General features: G+C 40.6%; 1 protein-coding gene across 1 annotated transcript; it reads left to right on the plus strand.

Moving 5' to 3' along the window:
* Positions 1-7,377: 7,377 nt before the first annotated feature.
* Positions 7,378-22,245, plus strand: ddah2 (DDAH family member 2, ADMA-independent). Its single transcript, XM_072674292.1, has 6 exons — positions 7,378-7,499; positions 10,106-10,718; positions 11,369-11,557; positions 15,028-15,147; positions 17,060-17,203; positions 21,362-22,245. Exons 2-6 carry the CDS (start codon positions 10,428-10,430, stop codon positions 21,479-21,481), a joined length of 864 nt encoding a protein of 287 aa, XP_072530393.1. The 5' UTR covers positions 7,378-7,499; positions 10,106-10,427; the 3' UTR covers positions 21,482-22,245.
* The last annotated feature ends 609 nt before the right edge of the window (positions 22,246-22,854 follow it).

The following is a 22,854-nucleotide window of genomic DNA, read 5'->3' on the forward strand; positions in this document are numbered from 1 at the left end:
AACACTGCTTATAACTTCAGGCTGAATTTGAGTATATGCAAATGTCAACAGCAGGGAATGTAAGACAGGCCATTGGCAGCTTTATTTCTATAGACTGGGAGTCAACAGCAGGTTTCCAAACATTAAAAATGTTTATATAATATATTAAACTTTTGTTCTCCAGGTGATTTTTCCATTTTGTCTTTGACATGGTTCTATAAACCTATAGAACATGTGTGTAAAGCTGCTTCACAGGGGCAGAATAAGATGTAAAAACAAGGGGGAAAGTCATTTAACTAAAATTAAACTCAGCTGAAGAGAAACTGTAGATTGAGTTTTGTGTTTGGGTTTGTGTGTGTGGGTGTGTGTGTGTGTGTGTGAGAGAGAGAGAGAGAGAGAGAGAGAGCATTACTAGATTAACATATATGGGTAAATAAGAAGCAGAAGGGGAGTCAACTGACTATTGGTCTTGTGATGCAAGTTCATCCAAGACAAGGGCAAACAGAAACACACACACACAAACACACAGTCAACCATTAGCAGTAGAGTCTGAGATGAGGACACACAAGTCAAGTTTAGCAGTTACATTTGAGTCAAAACCGACATTTTTAGTAATCATGTCCGAATCAAGACTGTATCAAGTAGCAGAGACTAAACGTGAAGTCTGAGTCAAGGCAGATTGTTTTAGCTGAGTCCGAGTGAAGACTGAAATTTTTCAGTATTCAAATCTAGGTCAAGACTAAACTATTTTAGTAGTTGAGTCTGATTCATGATTGAATCTTTTAGTCTTCAAATCCAAGTCCAGACTGTATTTTTTTGTAGTCCACATCAAGTCCAGACTGTATTTTTTTGTAGTCCACATCAAGTCCAGACTGTGTTTTTTGGTAGTCTGTCCAAGTCAAGACTGAGGGCCCTATTGTAGGGATATTAAGGTGAGCCGCGAACCGTGCAGCTTGATTTAAGGCGTGTCAGTGTCTTTGCTATTGCAATGATGTGAAAAGTAGCTTGCATGGCTCAAAATGTGCAAAAGACATGTAGGTATCTAAGTCTCCTAGATAGATCAGCATGTCACTCACCATTCCCTTTAAGGGCCAGAAGCGGTCTGACTGGCGTATTGCTATTTCAGTGGCGCATCTTGCTCGGTCTGGAAGGGCGTGCTGAAGTGGTGGAGCGCCTCGTCTCTAGAATTATGTTATATTATATATATTATTTTCTGTTTATTGTTGATGTAAAAGTTTTGCATAGCTGCCAACTGTCACCCGCTATGGGTTTGTGCACTGCTGCGTGTCCATGTGTGCATAACAAGCAGGGGTGTATGCGCGTTGGGCACGCGCCTGTGATGACAATTCACTGCCAAGATAGCAAAGAACGTCTGACTGTTGACGTCTGCCTAGGTTGTTTTCAGTCAGTGGCACAAGACAAGATAGCAATACGGCAGAAATTGACCTGAACACACCTCATTTCGAGACCACCATGCCCATCGGAGTAGAAATGTTCACAAGCACAGTTGCTGTTTAAATAACGAAAGGGCCCTGAATGTTTTGGTAGGCCACTTCAAGGCAAGACTGATCCAAATCCATGTGAAGACTGAAAGTCAAGACTCCCTGTACCTCTCTCTGAGTAATAGTAGTGAGTCAAGACTGGAGGTTTTCAGTATTTGAGTCCCAGTCAAGACTGAATCTTTTAGAAGTCATGTCTCAGCCAAGACGGATTTTTTTCGTTAGTGTAGTCTGAGGAAAGAATAAAATTGTTTAGTTCAGTTTAGTTGAGTTGTTTAGTTTAGTAGTTTAGTTTAGTTTAGTTAAGTTGTTTAGTTTAGTAGTTTAGCTTAGTTTAGTTGAATTGTTTTGTTTAGTAGTTTAGTTTAGTTTAGTTTAGTTTAGTTAAGTTGAGTTGTTTAGTTTAGTAGTTTAGCTTAGTTGAGATGTTTAGTTAAGTTGTTTAGTTTAGTAGTTTAGTTAAGTAGTTTAGTTTAGTTGAATTGTTTAGTTTAGTAGTTTAGTTTGGTTTAGTTTAGTTTGGTTTAGTTTAGTTTAGTAGTTTAGTTTAGTTGAATTGTTTAGTTTAGTAGTTTAGTTTGGTTTAGTTTAGTTTAGTTTAGTTTAGTTTAGTTGTTTAGTAGTTTAGCTTAGTTGAGATGTTTAGTTTAGTAGTTTAGTTTAGTTTAGTTTAGTTTTTTTAGTTTAGTTTAGTTGTTTAGTAGTTTAGTTTAGTTGAGTTGTTTAGCTTAGTTGAGATGTTTAGTTTGGTAGTTTAGTTTAGTTTAGTTGTTTAGTTTAGTAGTTTAGTTTAGTTAAGTTGTTTAGTTTAGTAGTTTAGTTTAGTTGAATTGTTTAGTTTAGTAGTTTAGTTTAGTTTAGTTGTTTTGTTTAGTTTAGTAGTTTAGTTGAGTTGAGTTGTTTAGTTTAGTAGTTTAGCTTAGTTAAGATGTTTAGTTTAATAGTTTAGTTTAGTTGAATTGTTTAGTTTAGTAGTTTAGTTTAGTTGTTTAGTTTAGTTTAGTAGTTTAGTTGAGTTGTTTAGTTTAGTAGTTTAGCTTAGTTGAGATGTTTAGTTTAGTAGTTTAGTTGAGTTGTTTAGTTTAGTAGTTTAGTTTAGTTAAGTTGTTTAGTTTAGTAGTTTAGTTTAGTTGAATTGTTTAGTTTAGTAGTTTAGTTTAGTTTAGTTTAGTTGTTTAGTTTAGTAGTTTAGTTTAGTTGAGTTGTTTAGTCTAGTAGTTTAGTTTAATAGTTTAGTTTAATTGAGTTGTTTAGTTTAGTAGTTTAGTTTAGTTGAGTTGTTTAGTTTAGTAGTTTAGCTTAGTTAAGATAAGATAAGATAAGATAAGATAGTCCTTTATTAGTCCCGCAGTGGGGAAATTCCCAGTGTAACAGCAGAAAGGGATAGCAAGACACTCAGTTACAAAAATTTAGATAAATAATTTACACTATATACATAATATAAATAAGAATTAAAAAAGCAATAAACAGTATTATTTACAGCAAAAGACTCTTAATTGCACATGGGGGGGGGGGGGGGGGGTATTGCACATAGTATTCCCTGAACATGAAGATGTGTGTGTAGTTAAGTGTGTGTGTATGTGGTCCGCTGGGAGCAGTGCTGGTTGTGCAGTCTGACGGCAGCAGGAAGGAAGGACCTGCGATACCGCTCCTTCACACACTTGGGGTGAAGCAGCCTGTCACTAAAGGAGCTGCCCAGTGCTGCCAGAGTCTCATGCATGGGGTGGGAGCTGTTCTCCAGCATGGATGCCAGCTTGGCTGTCATCCTCCTGTCTCCCACCACCTGCACTGGGTCTAAGAAGCACCCCAGGACAGAGCCGGCCCTCTTTATGAGTTTGTCCAGTCTCTTCTTATCTGCCGTCAAGATGCTGCTGCCCCAGCAGACCACTTCATAAAAGATGGCAGATGCCACCACTGTGTCGAAGAACATCCTCAGGAGTGCTCCCTGCACTCCAAAGGACCTCAATCTCCTCAGCAGGTAGAGTCTGCTCTGGCCTTTCTTGTAGAGTGCAGCAGTGTTGACTGACCAGTCCAGTTTGTTGTTCAGATGAACACCCAGGTATTTATAAGAGTCCACACTCTCGATGTTCATACCCTGGATGTTCACTGATGGAGGGGGGTGTCTGCACCTGCGGAAATCCACCACCAGTTCTTTGGTTTTTCCAGCGTTTATCTGAAGGTGGTTCTGCAGACACCAGTCCACAAAGTCCTGAATAAGTTCTCTGTACTCGCTGTCCTCCTCATTGGATATGAGGCCGACGATCGCTGAGTCATCAGAGAACTTCTGGAGGTGACAGGTCGGTGAGCTGTACATGAAGTCAGCAGTGAGATGTTTAGTTGAGTAGTTTAGTTTAGTTTAGTAGTTTAGTTTAGTTGTTTGGTAGTTTAGCAGTAAATGTTCACACTGATGGAAGACATGCGAGTTTAAAGCCTCTAAACGATTCCTCACAGAAAGGTATTACATGATGATCAATCCAAATGTGACAAACAGTCATGTGAATGTTCACTGGTGGGTTTAGATGGTAAATAAAATTGCTATATTTTTTATGTGTAATCATGGCGACCCCTGTTTGCTATATCACCACCACTATAAAGAAATCGGGAGGTTTCACTAGAATGAAGCACAATTTCACACCCAATCCGATTCTGAATCACAGTTTTCATCTCAGCCACTGAGTAGAAAAGGCAGAGGAGACACACACTTTAAACATGCTGGTTCATGCCACTCATTTACTGTTTACAAGCAATTCAGTAACATTATTAAATGACTGTTACTAACAGGGTGTGTGTGTGTGTGTGTGTGTGAGAGAGAGAGAGAGAGAGAGAGAGAGAGAGAGAGAGTAAGAATTGTATTGAGCTGACTTAATTCTCTCCCTCACACACAAACACACATCTGCAGGGTGGGGTGTGTGTTCCTCTGGGATTAGTGTGAGTGGTTGAGCACTGTGCTGGACTGTGTGTGTGTGTGTGTGTGTGTGTGTGTGTGTGTGTATGCCTGTGAGACAGTAGACAGAGCTGGACAGATGGTGGGTGAGCTTTAATCCTGCCTGACCTCCACTAACCGTATCTCTCTCAATCTCGCTCTCTCACTGTACCTTTCTCTCTCTCCCTATCTCTTGCTCACAACCAACCAACCAACCCCTCACCTTCCCTTTTTTGTCCTGCTTTCTCTCTCTCTCTCTCTCTCTCTCTCTCTCTCTCTCTCTCTCTCTCTCTCTATGTTTTGAGGTTATGGTCATGGAAGTGGTCAGCAGGTGGCAGTGTAGGGCAGCTATAATTCACTGCTGTACTACACGAGTTTTCCATGTGCAGCTCCTGGCAGTCTCTCTCTCTTTCCTTCTTACCTTTTATGCTCACATTCTCTCTATCTCCCTATTTCATTCTCTTCATCTGTTTTTTTTTTTGTTTACTTGCTTTCTAGCTTTCCTTCTGATCTCATTTTTATCTCTTACCCCCCCCCCCTATCTGTCCCCCCTGCCCACCCTTGAGCTGTGAGAACAGCCCTGTCAAAGCTTTGTATGACTGTCCAGATGTCGGATGCCCAAAATGCCTGTTAAACTAAATGATGATAAAAACAAAGGCACTTATCTTCTAAAAAGGCCACCTTTCATCCATTTTTCTCCCCAATTTGAATCACCAATTACCCAAGCCATTTTCTCCCCCTATCACATGCAGTGCTCCCCACACTAGGAGGGTAAAGACTGACACACGCCTCCTCATACTTGTCATCACCTCTTTTCCCAGCCAGCGCCTCTTTTTCCGAATTGCTGCCTATGCCGGCGCAACCAACACACTCCAGGAAAGCGGCCAGCAGAGTGATGTGTAAGATAGAGAGCTTGTACTCCACCTAACCCAACCCCAACCTCTGCCTCATCTGCTGTGGCCCCTCTCGTTTACTGTTCCTGGTCAAAGCTAAAGTTTTTGGTAAGAGAAGTGATATTTCTTTGAGTGTCAAATATTAAAACTGTCTTCTTAACCACACAGTGTTTATGTTCTCATCATTCTGGGGCCCCTGGTCCTCACAAAGAGCTAAATACACACACACACTAAGTAATAAACACACACTGCATCACTGAACTAACTGGAATGACCCACATATTGAAAAAGAGAGGATTATTACACTAATGGAAGAGGACCGTTGGCCTGCAGGATAAGCTCAAAAGCATCATTCAAACATTCAGCATGGCAATGTCATTCAGGCCGAGAGTTTTAAACCATGCTGAGGTCTCTTTATCCTTCCCACACACACACACACCCAGGCTGTCTGAGGCGTGGCTGGAAACAACATACGGATGAGAAGGCACTCCTTTTAGCCGATGAGTCTTTGTGTTTGTGAGTGTTTGGTGGAGTTTTAAACTGCTGAGCAGGTGTTTACACAACCACATATGCTTCCAAAGCACAGGCCGGCCATAAACTGGAAGCTACTGGATCACCAGCATCACTGTCTACAGTCCAGCAAGTTCTACATCACCATGGACTGAGAGACAGCTGTCCACAAAGGAAGCCTCTGCTCGACAAATGACACATTTAAGCTCTACTAAAGTTTGGATGACATGAAGACAATGACTGAGATGTTTGAAAGGTGTATTTGGAGGAGTAAACCCCAAGAACACTGTACCAGCTGTTAAGCATGGTGGAGGTAGCAACATGCTCTGGGGCTGTTTTAACCATGTGCAGGCCTGCCATGAACTGGAAGCTGCTGGAACAACAGTATCACTGTCTACAGTCATGCCTCCATGACCAAAGGTGTGTTTGGAGAAGTAAACCCTAAGAACACTGTACCAGCTGTTAAGCATGGTGGAGGTAGCAACATGCTCTGGGGCTGTTTTAACCATGTGCAGGCCTGCCATGAACTGGAAGCTGCTGGAACAACAGTATCACTGTCTACAGTCATGCCTCCATGACCAAAGGTGTGTTTGGAGGAGTAAACCCTAAGAACACTGTACCAACTGTTAAGCATGGTGGAGGTAGCAACATGCTCTGGGGCTGTTTTAACCATGTGCAGGCCTGCCAAGAACTAGAAGCTGCTGGAATAACAGTATCACTGTCTACAGTCATGCCTCCATGACCAAAGGTGTGTTTGGAGAAGTAAACCCTAAGAACACTGTACCAGCTGTTAAGCATGGTGGAGGTAGCAACATGCTCTGGGGCTGTTTTAACCATGTGCAGGCCTGCCATGAACTGGAAGCTGCTGGAACAACAGTATCACTGTCTACAGTCATGTCTCCATGACCAGAGGTGTGTTTGGAGGAGTAAACCCTAAGAACACTATACCAGCTGTTAAGCATGGTGGAGGTTGCAACATGCTCTGGGGCTGTTTTGGGCTAGAGAAGTGTAAAGCCCACCAGCATTGAGCTGTGGAGCAGTAGTACTATGTTGTGTATGTTGTGTATGATGGTGGTGCTTTATCCAGTACTTTTGAGATGAGTTTGGGAGTTGGGGATGAGGTGGGGTTGGGTGGTGATCGTCCAACATCCTGACCTCACTAGCATGCTTTTCACTGGATGCAATCAACTCAATCCTCACAGCAATTCTCCAAAGTCTAGTAGAAAGCCTTCCCTGTTACTCCAACAAAAGCAGGATAAACTTGTTTTTAATACCCTTGATTTCAGAAGAAACAATGAAATGAGAAGGTGTCCCAATACTTTTGCCCATATGGTGTCTATCTATGTGTACATACACACACACACACAAACACACACATTATGTGTTAAAGCAGTGAAATCTAGGCAGGGAGTTGAAGTGCTGGAGTTGTGGAAAGGGGGGTGGGGAATAGAAGTGTAGAAAAGGGAGGGAGGGAGGGAGGGAACAAGAGAAAGGGGGTTGAAAAGGGGACAGGGAAGGGAGGAGGAGAAAGGGAGGGAGTGGATAGAGACAAAGAGGGAGAGGGAGAGGGAGAGAGAATAACGGGCCGTGTGGGTGTGGGAGAAGACATGAAGCAGACTGAGCTGCTCTGTTTGAAAGTGGAGTAATTCCTGATGAAAACACAGCTCACCGCTTCCAAAGCCTTAAAGCCTGAAGGTAAGGAGCTCAGCTGTTTCTTACAACAGTGAGAAGCTCACTTTATTCTCCTCACTCACTCTTAACTGCTCTCCCTCAACCACAGTGTAGGACTGCTGAGTGTTTCCTCTACCAGAGAGTAGCTTTAGCATTCTGTATCCATGAGCAGTTACTGCAGACCAGAGTTGGTTTTGGAGCCTGTTTGGAGAAAAGCTGTTGAGTAGACTTGTCCGGCTTTGTGAAGGTTTGTAATCACTCCTCTCAGTCTAGAGCTTCAGCTGTTGTTGGAATATTGCCACTTGTTTAGTGGGTCAAGGCTGGAACTTCCAGTGCTGCAGTTTTTTTCCTCTCTATAATTTTGCAAACCTGTTAGGTCTGTCACTTCACTTGTTGCTGCAAGTAAAGTAAGTGTCAGTTAAGGCTGGCAGTTTCTATTATCAGGCTGTACTGTTAGAAAAAGGCCAGAAAAATAGTCTTAAATCTAGTGACTATTTCTCATTATGGGTTTCATGTGAAGACATTTCAAGAATATTTAACTTATTTCTTAATATTTTAAGCAAATTGGTCATTTTGTCTTGTGTAATATGATCAGTTCCCTTGTTCCATTAAAGCAAAATTATCTGCCAATGGAATAAAACAGTTTAACAAAATTAAATGACTTTAATCAAGAAACAAAAAAGGTCTTGAAATCAGTTAAACTTCCTACATCTGGTCAAAACCCCTCATTTCTAATAGTGGGATTGTTATAGTATAGTATACTGCATGCATACTCATCTTATTTCTAGATAGTCTGTGTATTTTGAGTGATCTGATCTTATTCCATTTGAAAATAATGCAAAAAATGTAATTTTCCTTATTCTATGAAAACAACAGTTAAATATAAAAGTACTGTTTATTATTATTTATTAAAACAAGCAGAATAATGACAATAATGACAATAAATAATAAAAGTCTTTTTCAGTAGATAAAATGTCAAAACATGCCTAAAAAACAGTTAAACACCTCCAATCTGTTCAATGTCTACATGAAATGTTACTTGATGTTGGGCATCATCTCTCAATATGAAATAAGATCATATAATAAAATGTCTAATATTCTAATATGATCTTGTGCATCATCTCCCAATGATTGCTTCTGCTCATGTCAAGACAATACGACTTGAAAACAGTGAAATAATCTGCCAATAGAATAAGAAACCTTCTAAAAATACTTAATACATAAAATAATCCTGCAACAATCAAATAAGAAAATAGATATTTGCTAAATTTTACTTAGCAGCCTACTTTGTTAAAAATAATACATATTATCTATTATTTATATCTTTTTTGTCTTGAAACACAGAGCATAATCTGATCCTTCTTTAGATAAAATTACAAAAATCAAATAAAATAATTATTTAAAAAATGCAATTCTTAAAATATTCTTTAAAATGTCTCAGAATGAGAAATATTAAACATGTATTCTATATTTAGATCATTTTACTTGCAAAAGTGTAATTTGAGACTAGAATATTAAACAAAATCCGGAGACTAAAATAGACTATATAGTGGAAACGGTTTGATCCAAAACAATGCAGCCTGGAACAATCAGCCTCTTGTCCACAGCGAGTTTATACCCTCTTCCCTTCCCACCGGTGCTGCCAAATTCACATCCTTGCTCCCGGCCAGGGCTTGCTGAGGGCTTAGTTAGGGTGGAAGTATGAGTTCAGCATGGGAGTGTTTCCTATACTGGACAATCCAGCTTCTAGATTGCAGTGTTTCTTTACTGTTCCTCCTGCGTTAATGTACCTGCTGCCACTCACTAATTAACCTGACGGAGCTCTTTGTGCGGTTACTGTAGGAGCGTTAGAGCAGGAAAGCACTAAAATGTGGGGCAGAATGGGAGCACACTGATGTAGGGGGTAGGTTGCTGATGTAGCACCAGATTATCTGTTCTTATCCTGATCCTGGATCACTCCGCACTCTAATCTGCCATGAAAACGGAATGAGTTGTATGTTATTGTACTGCGTGTATATGCATTGGGCTGTGGAGCAGCGGAACTGTGTTTGCTCCATCCATCAGTTTTGGGATGAGTTGGCGTAGCAGAGCTGATCATCTAACATGAGAACCTGACCTCACAGATTTTCTTGTGAGGGTGAACACAATTAATTCCTCACAGCAATGTTCCAGCATGTTTATAAAAGCCTTCCATGCCCGATACTGAGCCTCGGCTAGAATTGTATAAAGCTGCTCAGCAGTAGGACTGTTCTCTGATGGGCTGGAGCTCCATCCAGTGACTTTGGGATGAGCTGGAGTGTCAAAACTGATCATCCAGCATCAGAACCTGACCTGACTGAGTAATGTTCCAAACATCTAGTGTAAATCCTTCAATGCTCAATACCGAGCCTCGGCTAGAAGGGTATAAAGCCCCTCTACCACTGGGCTGTGGAGCAGTAAAAAGGTGTTCTCTGGTGGGATGGAGCTCCATCCAGCTCCTGTAGTGGACAGGAGTGACAGAACTATATATCCAGATATATCAGAATCTGTCCTCACGGATGCAATCAAATCCACCTCACAGCAATGTTCTAACATTTAGTCTAAAGCACCAAGCCTTGATTTCTCTCTCTCTCTCTCTCTCTCTCTCTCAGGTCTGGAGGATGCAGTCACTCTCCTGCTGATGTGAACAGTTCACACACACTAACACACACCACACACACCACACACACCCGAACACGTGTCCCGAACACACACTCGCAGCTGGGGACGCCCACTGTCCCCTCTAATCATTTGGTGGCAGAACACCAGGAAAAAGTGAAGCCAGCTCAGACTAAACACACACACACCCTCACATTCATACACACTACACCTACAAACACACTTCCACGAACAGTCACATAAGCTTTCCCAAAAAAACAAGCACGCACGCACGCACGCACGCACGCACGCACGCACGCACGCACGCACACAGTCATGGCCAACGTATGTCCATACGGTCGCTTCACCCACGCCGTCGTCCGAGGAATCCCAGAGTCCTTTGGGCAGCGTGCTGACGGTGGCGATAGTGTGTCGGTGGACGTGGCAAAGGCCCAGAGACAGTTTGGGGTCCTGACAGGGGCTCTGAGGCAGAAGGTGGGCCTGCAGCTCATCGAAATCCCTGCTGACCCCGAACTGCCTGAGAGCTGGAGGATCGAGGACACAGCTGTCATTCAGGGAGACACGGCGCTCATCACACGGCCGTTCAAAGAGCAGAGACGAGCAGAGGTAAAATATGCTGGTACGATACGTCGGCGCAATTACAGTCAACAGTTAAAGCTGTGTTCTGCAAGAGGTAGTGGGTTTTACTCATGGGCTCCCCCTACTGGTGGGGAGTGTAATTCACTTTTCCTCCACTATTGCAAAAACACAAATTTTGAGCACCCCCTCATGGACAGCTGTACACTTGCATTTGTTGACAAGCTGAGAGATACAGAAGCGGCATCTGAAGGTAAAGAAGCATGTGGACTGAAGCGGTAGAGTACTATTACATGATTTCACACAAACATGACTCTGGGTACGCAGTTCTGGTGAGAGATCTTGTGCAACTCTGGACCAGACTGGCAAAGACCGAGACACCATTTTCCCTGTTAACAGTCAGTGGAGCTTCAGCATAATTCTGGAGCTGCTATTTTAAGGTCAGTTAGCTACATCATGTAGTTTAAGGCCCAGTCACACTAGCATCTGGCAGTGATGCTGTACATGAGCAAGATTCCACTTGCTTTAGTGGAATTGGCCGCAACGAGAAATCCCAGGAAGAAAGACCACTCGGTGACCTGGAGAAAGGGGCTGCGCATGTGTTGTTATTAATTACAGACTGGACTGAACTGAAATGTTAAGTGCGTGTGTGTGTATGTGTGTGTATGTATGTTATCCAGGCGGAAGCAGTGAGGCGGGTTCTGAACGAGCTGAATCTGACAGTGGTGGAGATGGGAGTGGAGGAGGGAGGGTCAGGAGGGGCCACTCTGGAGGGCAGTGACGTTCTCTTCACAGGAAGGGAATTCTTTGTGGGAATCTCCAAACACACCAACCACCGCGGGGCAGAAGTTTTGGCCGATACGTTCAGGGTAAGAGCCACTTGGAACTGCAGAAAGGCTGTCTTCTGCAAAAACCATTAGCTAAAATGCAAGAAATGCCCTGAATCTGAGGAGAAAATGAACTCACAGTAGTGGGGTGGTCTGTCCACCCAACAAGATAACTTTACCTGACTAGAATTCTTAAGTTAGAATAAGTTGGCTTTAGTGTAGAAATGAACAGGCTCTGATCAGGATCCATTGATTTGAAAAAAGTAGTAAATGCTGTTTTTAAGATCAAATGACTTAAGATCAGACTCACTAAAGTCCAGGGAAACTAAACTTGGGTGTTATGTAAAGCGTTCAGCAGAGTTTAAAATAGAAAACACAAAGCAGAAATATGGTAAAACACTCCTCAAAAATCACCACAATCACTCAAAAATGCTTATAAGTGTACTTTCTGTTAGCCAGACTTGATTTGTTCTGTAGTAGGCCGACTGTTACCCAGCGAACACAGCTAATACTAACCAGCTTCCTATTATTATTATTATTTGCAGTTGTTGTCAGACGGACGATTTAACACTTGCTGAATGATGCCTATAAAACTGCACTTTTCCACTTTTTTTCACCATGTCAGCAACCTCAACTTTTGCATTTATGCATTTATTTGCATTAACTTTGCATCATTGCTTCAGTTGTACAAAGGCAAGTTGAGGTAATGCAGAAGCCACATAAAAGCAGAATCATTTGCGCTACCCCTCTAATACAATACACCACGGTGATCTTTTGAGACAGTATGGAATAATTGGATACCGCCCAACCCAAGACACCATGCATTCTTATGGAATGTTTCAGATGGTTGTTAATTTTGGGGGTGAGCAGTATGACATCATGTGATTGTAACTGTGATAGATTGGGCCCTATTTTAGTGATCTTTGTGCAAAGGCATGTACTAAATCTGTTAATTAATCATGGCTGTGTTTTGGGTGTAACATGCAATAAACCCAAAATAAAATCAGCACGTCACTCGCCAGTCAGTCCGGTGCGGTCTGACTTTGGCGGATTGCTATATCAGTGGTGCAAAGCGAGGGTGTACGTGCATTAGACACACGCCTGTGTTGACAATTTACTGCCAAGATGGCAACGAATGTGTGACTGTTGACGTCTGCCTAGGTTGTTTTCAGTCAGTGGCGCACCTCCAGTGTTTTCCATTGCTAGGAAAGCAATACGCCAGAAAGTTAACTAAACACACCTCATTTCGAGACCACCACGCCCATCAGCGTAGATATATTCACAAGCACCATTGCTATTTAAACAACGCAGACAGAAGATGTGAAAATAGACTGTTGGCATGGTGTAAGATGGCAATGAGCATCGTGACACGCCTAGATCAGGGTGTAAGATGGGGCCCGTTATGTTGCACTGCACTTTTTAGAGTGTAGTCAGTGGTTGGTGTAACATGGCAGGGTAGATAACTCTGTCCTCCCCATGGCAGACTACGGTTTAATTCCCCAGTTAGACAAGCCCACCACACTACACCCACGGTCAAGACTCCTAACTCTGTATTCTCCTAAATGTAACTGCAGAATAAGAAGTAAACACACCTTTACAAATATAATAATAATAATAATAATAATAATAATAACTGTCATAAAACCTACATAAAGCCTTATTTCAAAGGCTTGCATAATGGCAATAAGTCTTTAAATGTCCCACAGACCGTTAGTCTGGCATGTTCTATTACATAAGGAGATCCATGCTGGCTGGTATTGGTTGTGTGAATTAGGTCAGGAAAAACTACCTGCAGATGTTTAACATTTTCAAAGTTGAATGAAGCAGTTTTTCACCACCATTCTGAGCAAGTCCTGGATTACTGTTTGTCTTGCCTGAAGAACATCAGTATGAAGAGCAGATTTTAGCTGAATAATAAAGTTTGAATTGTTCTTTTCCAATCGGTTGATAAGTTACTGCAAACTGAGAAATAAAAGATGCTCGGATGGAGACAAAGACATCTTGTATTAGTTAAGTGTTCCCAATCTGTTGGAAGGAACCATAAACTGCAGGTACTTTCACATTTGCACTTGTCAAATCTCCACAGCTCTCCACACTCCTTCTCCACAATATGCAGCCAACTTTAGACTGAGTTTCAGAACTGAAATCTGTTCCCGGTTTTGAATAAAGTGCTTCTGCAGCTGGTGCTCTGGCCTCTGTGGATTTGGATATTCAAATCCGTGGAGGCCTTCATGGCCTCAGCATGTCTGACAGTTTCCAGAATCCCCAGTCTTTTCCTTGCACTTTTTTTGTAGTTTTTGCACATCAGTACTCGGAGTCAAACAATAAGGCATTAAATTTCAAGTGAAATGTTAAAATGTCAAATAAGAAAACAGAACAGTGTTCTGTCGTTTTGAGAAAATACGCCATTATTGATTATCAAATAAGTGGTTATTCAAAATGAAACATTTGAGGAAAATGTTAAGTACATCATCATTGTGAGAAAATAAATAATTATTTTAAGACACAAAGAAAACATTTTCAGAAAAAATATTATTTTAGGAGTCAAAATTGTAATACATTTAGTTTTTTAAGTTAAGTTTTAAGATGTCAATAATATAATAGCTATTAAATTAATATCAGAATAAAATACAAAAGTAATTATTAATATAATTAAATTATGTAATTAAATAATTATTTCCACATAAAAAACCTATGGAAACGAAACTTGGGTGTTATGTGAAGAGTTCAGCAGAGTTTAAAATAGAAAATACAAAGCAGAAATATGATAAAACACTCCTCAAAAATCACCACAATCACTCAGAAATGCTTATAAGTGTACTTTCTGTCCAGACTTGATTTGTTCTGTAGTAGGCAGACTGTTACCCTGCTAACAAAGCTACTGCTAACCAGCTTCCTATTATTATTTGCAATTTACATTCCCTTTAATTAAATTTTCAGATGTCAGTATTTTAGAGCTATGAAATTAAGGTCAGAATAAAATACAAAAGTAATTATTAATATAATTGAATTATGGAATTAAATAATTGTTTCTACATACAAAATCTATGTAAAATAATTACATTTTGAGACAAATCATTACTCAAGTAAAATGAGTTTCTCTTTTTTTTTCTCATTAGTTTCATTTTTAAGAGAAACTAATGTCACTAATTTTGACTGCTGCCAGGAACAGAGAAAGAGGGATAAAAAAGGGGGGTTTGTGTTTTTTTTTTTTTTTTCTCCTCTATTTATTGGGGAAGGGCCTCCATTGATTTGTCTTGTACTGTATTAAAACACACATTCCCTTGATGTGAGATTTTAAAATAAATAAATATATATAGTCCAAACCTGGATTAATGAGAATTCTTAATAATACAAAACTTAAAAATACTGTCAAACGTTATAATTTATGTACAGCTTTCTGTGATGAACTGTATGAGATTAACAAACCATTCATTTTGTGACCTGTTTAATGCAGAAACTGAAGCAGTGACTCTGCAGCTGGATTACCTGCTCTGTGTTTGTGTTAACAGGACTTCGCTGTGTCCACGGTACCGGTGTGTGGGGGTTCTCGCCTGAAGAACATCTGCTCTATGGGAGGTCCTGAAACCATCATCTTCAGTAACAGCGAGGGGGCAAAGAAAACCCAGAGGGTGAGAGACTGATCTAGCTGTACTGATCAAATCGGACTATCTGCACTTCCACTAAAAACATATCATATAAAGAAGACAACTATCAGTATTGTATTGTTTATTTTACAAACCCTATTTAAGATAATTTTAATATATATATATATATATATATATATATATATATATATATATATATTTTTTTTTTTTTTTTTTTTTTTTTTTTTTTTTTTTTTTTTTTTAACATAATTGTATCACTACATAATATAGAAGCCTAAAATATAACATTACTGCATTATAATAGATTTTATTACAGCACTCGTACAGTAATGACCTACTGTACTATACAAATGTTTGGACAACCCTTCTAATGAATGCATTCAGCTAGTTTAAATTGCACCCATTGCTGACACAGATGTGCAAATCCTTGTCTAGTCCCTGTAATGTGTTTCCAATAGAATAGGACTCTCTGAAGCAGATAAATATGAATCTAAATTGAGCTGTGGAGCAGTGAAACCATGTTCTCTGGAATGATGGTTGGTGCTCCATCCAGTACTTCTGGGATGAGTTGGGGAGTTTGGGATGAAGTGGGGTGGTGATCATCCAACACCCCAACCTCACCAATGCTCTTGTCGCTGATTGCAATTAAATCCTCATAATGCTCCAATATCTAGTACATAAGGTTCGGACCATGGTTTGGACCTCGTGGTTCGGTGCAAGTTTGGTACAACCAAAAAAAAAAAACATGGGTATATGTTTAATTTGAACAGACAGGTGTGCAAGTTCCACTCCTAAACCACTACAGTTCCCACAATACCATGCCAATCCAATGGCTCACAGTTTAAGGTTTCCGGGTGACGCATGCATTTGTGAAATGACCATATTTACCCAAAAATCATGTACTGTATATTCTCCATGCAACTGTGTGCACTGAACCGTGACCCCGTGCCATAATTGTTCGGTATGAAGACACCATTACACCCCTCTACTTAAGTGGTAATATTAACCAGCCCTAGCTTTGGTGCTTAAAACACATTTGCAGCATCACACTGGACTGATCACAGCACATTATTGTATAAATTACAGTCCAGCCCATTCTCACAGCTGTAGCATTTCCTGTTCGCTGCTGACCCTGCTGTCCCTTAAATGTGTGTATGGGAGTTTCTCCTGTAGATAGCCATTAGTGAGGTAACCTGATCCTCGCATCGCCCCTGAGATGCTCAGGTCCAGTTATAACCTCATTAACTTTAAGAGCAAACAGTCTGGGAGGCAGCCTGGCTTTGCCTTTGAACCAGAACTTCTCGACCCCAGTCCAGAAAACGCTCATACATGGAGCATTTGTGTGTTTCTGCTCATCTAAGTGCATGAAAGGCCTGATCTGTCTGATGTCGGTCACGATACTGCTGCCACCTGCTGAAAATAACTGTCCAGCTGAAGCTGGATGAGCTGGTTGACCAGCCTTGCTCTTGGCCAGCTTAAAGTTTGATGGTTTAGCTGGTCTACCAGCATGAAAAACCTCACCAAGCAAGTGAATCAGTTGGTTGACCAGCATGAGCAAGGTTGGTTGACCAGTACGATCACCATGACTAAAGCTGGTTGAACAGTTTGATCACCATGACCAAGTTTGTCAACCAGCCTGACTACACTTGTCCACCAGTATGACTGGCTTGACCAAACCATGCTAGTAGACTAGCCAAACCATGCTAGTAGACTAGCCAAACCATCGCCCTCAAATGTAAATGCAAGTTATGCTTGTTAAGAGCTAAACATGCTTACCAGTACAGGGTATATTGGCACCTGAATGATCAGCTTTTCAACAACCTTGACCATTAAAGTCCAGCTTGAACCATCTATCAGTAAAAGCTGGTGCTGAGTGGGATTTTTCAGCAGGGCCTTTCCCCTCTAATAACTGCCCTGTTCTGCTGTGTTACTGTAGATGATGGAGCAGCTGACGGATCATCACTATGACGTGCTGTCTGTGCCTGAAGACATGGCCTCTAACTGTGTTTATGTGCGCGGTCCGGCTAAAGTGGACTACCTACTCCACCCCACGGCTGACGAGTGTCCCAACAGCGTACCTGTAAGCTTCCTTTTCTGCACTGTTCCACCTTAACATCCTGTAGAAACAGGCTGCTACATACACGGTGGCCAGTGAGTGGAAGCACACGGTCAGGGTTTATGATAAAGTGGCCAAAGAGTGGAAGTAGAAGGTAGGTGTTTCTAATAAATTGTCCAGTGAGTTGAAGTACAAGGTAGGTGATTCTAATAAATTGGCCAGTGAGTGGAAGCACAAGATCAGGGTTTCTAATAAATTGTCCAGTGAGTGGAAGCACAAGCTGGGTGTTTCCTTATTACATTACTGGAGCTGCAGATGTGTTGGAGTGGTAAATGGTCTGGAAAATCCAGCTTTACTGTTTGGCGTGTCCCACTAAAGGCCCCAGCGGGTTCCAGTCTGTTTTCTCTCTCAGCCTGATTGGTGGTGTTGATCTTAAAACAATGTAAACTGTTCTTGGTTTACATTCGTATGACAAAAGGATCCACACTAAATCCTTGGCACAACACACCCCAAGCACTCAGCTGTGCTCCAGAACCCGTCCTGTGGCCTCTTTTAGCTCATCTCAGAGGGAGGAACAGGAACAAGTCTTTGCTCTCTGTTGCCCCCTGCTGGTAAAACCTGACTACCTGTTCTAAGTGAGAACTTGCTTCTTCAGTTTGCTCTGATTCTCTGAAGTAAACATAGCTCATTCAAAGTAACAGAAGCATGTAACCCACCGATTAGCATTGTGCATGCTAAATCATCACACACACCTCCAACTGTGTGAGGTTCAGTCATTTCTAATAGACGTGCTTGCGGTATCTACAGAGGTCATGAGTTCTTTTGTTCTGTTGTGAAGATAATAACATTTATCTTTAAAATATAATCCATACAAATATAACTAACGCCTGGCCTTTCTGGACTTCTGGAGGTTTCCGACTCTGTCAATGATAAACCTGGACAAAATGAAGACTTGCTGCTGTCTTTAGCCAGGTTTGACACTGTTCTGGAAGGAGAACTTCTTTTTCTTGTACTCTCGAGAGAAGTTGTTTCCCATGATCACAACAAATACGTATACAAATACATCAAACTAATACGTCAACCAGCTGTAATATTAACACCACCTGTCTAATATTGAGCATGTCCCCCTTTTGCAACCACAACAGATCTGACCATTTGAGGCATGCACTTCACAAGACCTCTGAAGGCATCCTGTGGTCTCATTTGGAAGGTACTGACCACTGCATACCAGAAAACCCCCACAAGAGCTGCCTGATGTTTAGTCATCACAATTTGCTCTTGGCTGTTCACTTGCTGCCTAATGTATCCAACCCCTTGAAAGATGCCACTGTAGATGAACATAATAGTGTTTTTTACTTCACCTGTGAGTGGTGCTAATGTTATGGCTGGATGAGGTATATGTTGTGATCTCAACGAAACAGTGTATCTCGAGATCCAAAGAAAAACAAGTTGAGATTCTGAGAAAACGTTAGTTATTCTGAGACATTAGAGTGTTACCTTGAGTTAGAGCTGTGTGATGATATTGTAAGTAAGGCCATATGTTTGGTTGTTGTTATTATTGCTGTTGTTGTTACATAATAATAATAATAATAATAATAATAATAATAATAATATAAGGGTATCAGAACAGTCCAATCAGAACAGTGGGATCTGAAGATCTGAGTAGAACACTGCCATCTAGTGGTTGGGGTTCAAACACAACACTAAATTAACTTATTTTTTCAAGTAAACTATATATAATTTAAAAAGCAATACTGTCTGAGAATCAAAACCATGTTGCAAAACATAACATTGCGTAACATTTTAATATATTTTAAATTATGGATATTTTCTTACACCCCTACTTAAGAACACAAGAAAAGGACATCGTGAAGGTGATAATGTTTGTCCTTTTGAAATCACAAGAAAAATCATTTGTAATCATGAGATAAGAAATAAATTCATGGCCTTTCTAGACTTTAGGTTCAGAAACTGTGGACAACCGTAAAGACTGAATTCAGACTTGCTGCCGCCTTCAGCTAATTTTGGCTCACTGTTCTGTGAGCTCCATCACACATTTCCACCTTTTGTAAGCGTTAAACCAGAGTCATCTCTCCCGGTGCCGCTGCGGGCGTCTACTTTGTATTCATCACTGTACACTAATTTATTAATGAATGTCGTTGTTATCAATCCCATTAATGAGCTCAAATCAATTAATTATTCATGTGATTGCCACGTTTCTGGCACGCAGTGGTTCTTTCTAAGCCCTAATTAGAGGAATGGACCATATCAAAAGAGCTGCTAATTACCACACAGAGAACAACGTTCACCATTAGGAAAGAAATAATCTGCATCAACTGAAGGAGATCATTTAGAGGGAAGTGTTGTTTCTTTCAAAGCTTTTTAAGTTTCTTCTGCCTTTGGGCCAATTGACTTAACAATTTCTGTTGTAAAAAGGCTGGGTGGGTGCATCTGGTGGGCCTGCAGTTCATCCTGGAACAGCAAAGACCGTCAAACAATGATGCAAAACAGAGCATTGCATTAAGAGCACAGTCTCTCCAAAGTGTCCTATTCAAAGGTGAAGCACTGATTATCTTCATAAGGTGATGTGTTAAACGCAGGAACAAATAGGCAAGCATAAGAATCTGAGCCACTCTGACAAGAAGCAAACTGTGATGTCTAGACGACTGGGCCAGAACATCTCCAAAACATCAGGCAGGTCTTGCAGGGCTTTTCTGGTATGTAGTGGTCAGTACCACCGAACATGGGCAGCAAAGACTCATTGATGCGATCGATTGAGCCCCACCTCACAACGTACAGGACTCTGTACAGGATCTGCTGCTAATGTCTAGGTGATCGATACCACAGGACACCTTCAGAGGTCTTGTGAAGCCTCGAATGGACAGATCTGCTATGGTGGCACAAGGGGGACTCCGTATTAAGAAGGTGGTGTTAATGATCTGGCTGATGTGTACAGCGGCATGCAAATGTTTGGGCATGAGTAATAAAGTGACCAGAAGATTAACTGGTCTCCAAAAATATTAAAATAAAATTGGGAACAATGCTTCAGTATAGACATTCCAAAAGGAATTTTACCAGGGTCTCAGATCTAGCTAAAGGGGTTGTACCCTTCCGACTTGTACCCTCTCTCTCTCTCTCTCTCTCTCTCTTTTTTTTTTTTTTTTTTTTCAGGTCGAACTAGCATTAGCTTTCAGCATTTTTAGACTCGTTTCCATTTTCTCCTCAAAATAGCCATTTAAATTTGACCCAAAGTGTTTGTGTGTGTGTGTGTGTGTGTGTGTGTGTGTGTGTGTGTGTGTGTGTGTGTGTGTGTGTGTGTGTGTGTGTGTATATATATATATACACACACACACACACATATATATATATATATACTTTTTTTTTTTTTTTTTTTTTTTTTGTAAATATAAGGAGTAAGGGATGTATAAGGGATGTAAATATAAGGAGTCAAAACTGTTATGTAACAGTTTAGGGCTTTTGGAATTGGAATTCTGTTAGATTTTCTTTCGAGGGAAGAGCAAACAGTGTTTGAGGTTCACAGTTTGTCGTATCTATATACCGAACTCTCATTATTCAACTATGCCAAGAACAGTGCTTTGTTGGACTGTGAACTAAAGCTAAACATCTATACTTCAATCACAACCTGATTACTTCATTTCAAATCCATTAATGTGGTCTACAGACATAAAGTGACAAAAACTGTCACTCTCCAAATACTATATTTAATATAAACATAAGATATGAATCTGGCATTGTTCATTCCCAGTGTAAACAGATAGTCGGAGTAGTCGTAAGTTTATATTTACACACATTCAGCTTTGTTCTATTTACTCTCCAAACCAGAGGTGGGCAAGTCCAGTACTGGAGGGCCAGATTTCTGCACAATGTTGTGCTTTTCCTGCTCAATCACACCTGATTCAACACACCGGTTAATAGCCAGGTTTAGTAGGTCTGTTAGAGCAGGTAATTCAACAAACTGTGCTGGACTTTGGCCCTGTTGACCTTTCCTGCTCTAAACAAAAGTGTTCTTTGACTAGAGATAGTGGAACCCTTTTTTCACCAGGCAAAATAATGCATTATTATTTATAGATATCTGCAGTATCTTTTGTGAGTGTGTACATCTCCTTTCTCTCTGTCAAATAAAAAAAAACACTAAACAATGTTTTTGCCTCTCTCCTCCAGGCCTTTCAGAAGCTACCAGATTACACTCTCCTGCCCACAGCCTGCAGTGAGGCCTCCAAACTTGGGGGTGCTCTGTCCTCCTTCTGCCTGCTCATCAACAGGAAACTCAACTATTCATAAATATGTCCTTCATGTATGAACACATCCTTGTCTCAAAGTCTAAACTGCAGCTGAGTTAGGAGAGAGGCCTCGCTAGCACTGGTTTGCAAAGGCTCATCTTCAGGGCTTGTTTATGCAGCATCTCGTCACTCACGGTTGTTTTGTAACATACATGTAGGTTTGTTGGAAGGTCTCCGGGACTCATTTCTCCGCCACATTTTAAGAACAGCCTTCAGAGATATAACGGCTGAGAAATGCAGCCTTCTTCAGGCTGCTTCCTTGGCTTTGAGACATGGCTCATATCTGTTGGCTTCATTTACAATCCTGTATTTTATACATTGTCTGGTGTAAGAATATGGACAGTTATTTTAGCTTTTAAAGTCAGCCTGGAACAAATGCATTTGCCTTTTGTTTTGTAACAAATCCCTGCTGAAAATAACAGCTTGGTTTTCTTCTTGATCAGTATAGGGTATGTGTTCATTTTAGTGTGATGACTTGGCTAATCTACTAGCATGACCAAACTGACCAAGGAAGTCAACCAGTATGACCAAGTGGATCAACCAGAATGACTAAATTGGTAGTTTTGTCATGCTAGTAAACCATCCAAATCATCAAGACCAGCATGGCCAAGGTGGTCCGACACTGGTCCAGTTGGTCATGCTGATAGACCAGCTAATCCATCAAACTCAAATGAAGACATGAGCTATGCTGGTCAGAGGCTAAATTGGTAACCAGCTGGCTTACCAGCATTTTCCACCATCTTCATCACCAAAGACCATCTGAAACCAACTCAAACCAACTACCAGCTGAAGCTAGTCTTTTCAGCAGTGGTTTGTAAAACATAGATTAGACCGAGATTATCAGGGAAAACGGTGATGATATTGGTTAATATTGTTTTGCCACACCCACTTGAGCATGGTGACGTCTTAAAAAACAAACAACAAACAACAAAAAAAACAACTAACAAAACAAAAACATTTGTTTTCACAATGTTTTAAAGGTGGTTTAGAGGTGGGTTAAGTGCATATCATTGCAACTGAAATGAGGAATCACGTCTAAAAGGTGCATTTAGATTTCAGTTTGACATTAATTCACATTTTTTGTAATAATCAGAAATTCAACTTCTATAAAAAATAAAAAAGATTTTCCCAATTCATTTTAATGAGAATATCAAATGTGACTATTAAGGAATTCAATTTAACATGTAGCAACTCCGTTTCCACAAGTGAAAATCAATTTCTTGCATGTTAATTTTTATTTGATTTCTTACTAGTGAAAACTGAATCATAACATGCTGTTTTATTCTGTGTATTTTCACTAGTAAGTCATCTTTCACTACATACAATATTTGGAACTTCAACATGCCAAAGTTTTATTTTTAATGGGAAATTCTA

This window comes from Salminus brasiliensis, chromosome 2 (genome assembly GCF_030463535.1).
Source record: "Salminus brasiliensis chromosome 2, fSalBra1.hap2, whole genome shotgun sequence".
Lineage (NCBI taxonomy): Eukaryota > Metazoa > Chordata > Actinopteri > Characiformes > Bryconidae > Salminus > Salminus brasiliensis.

Excerpts from the sequence above, each read along its gene's own strand:
- ddah2 (XM_072674292.1), top strand. The coding sequence starts at position 10,428 with ATGGCCAACGTATGTCCATACGGTCGCTTCACCCACGCCGTCGTCCGA. Across the intron at positions 10,719-11,368 it reads AAGAGCAGAGACGAGCAGAG|GCGGAAGCAGTGAGGCGGGT; the intron begins GTAAAATATGCT and ends TATGTTATCCAG. Across the intron at positions 15,148-17,059 it reads GGGCAAAGAAAACCCAGAGG|ATGATGGAGCAGCTGACGGA; the intron begins GTGAGAGACTGA and ends GTGTTACTGTAG.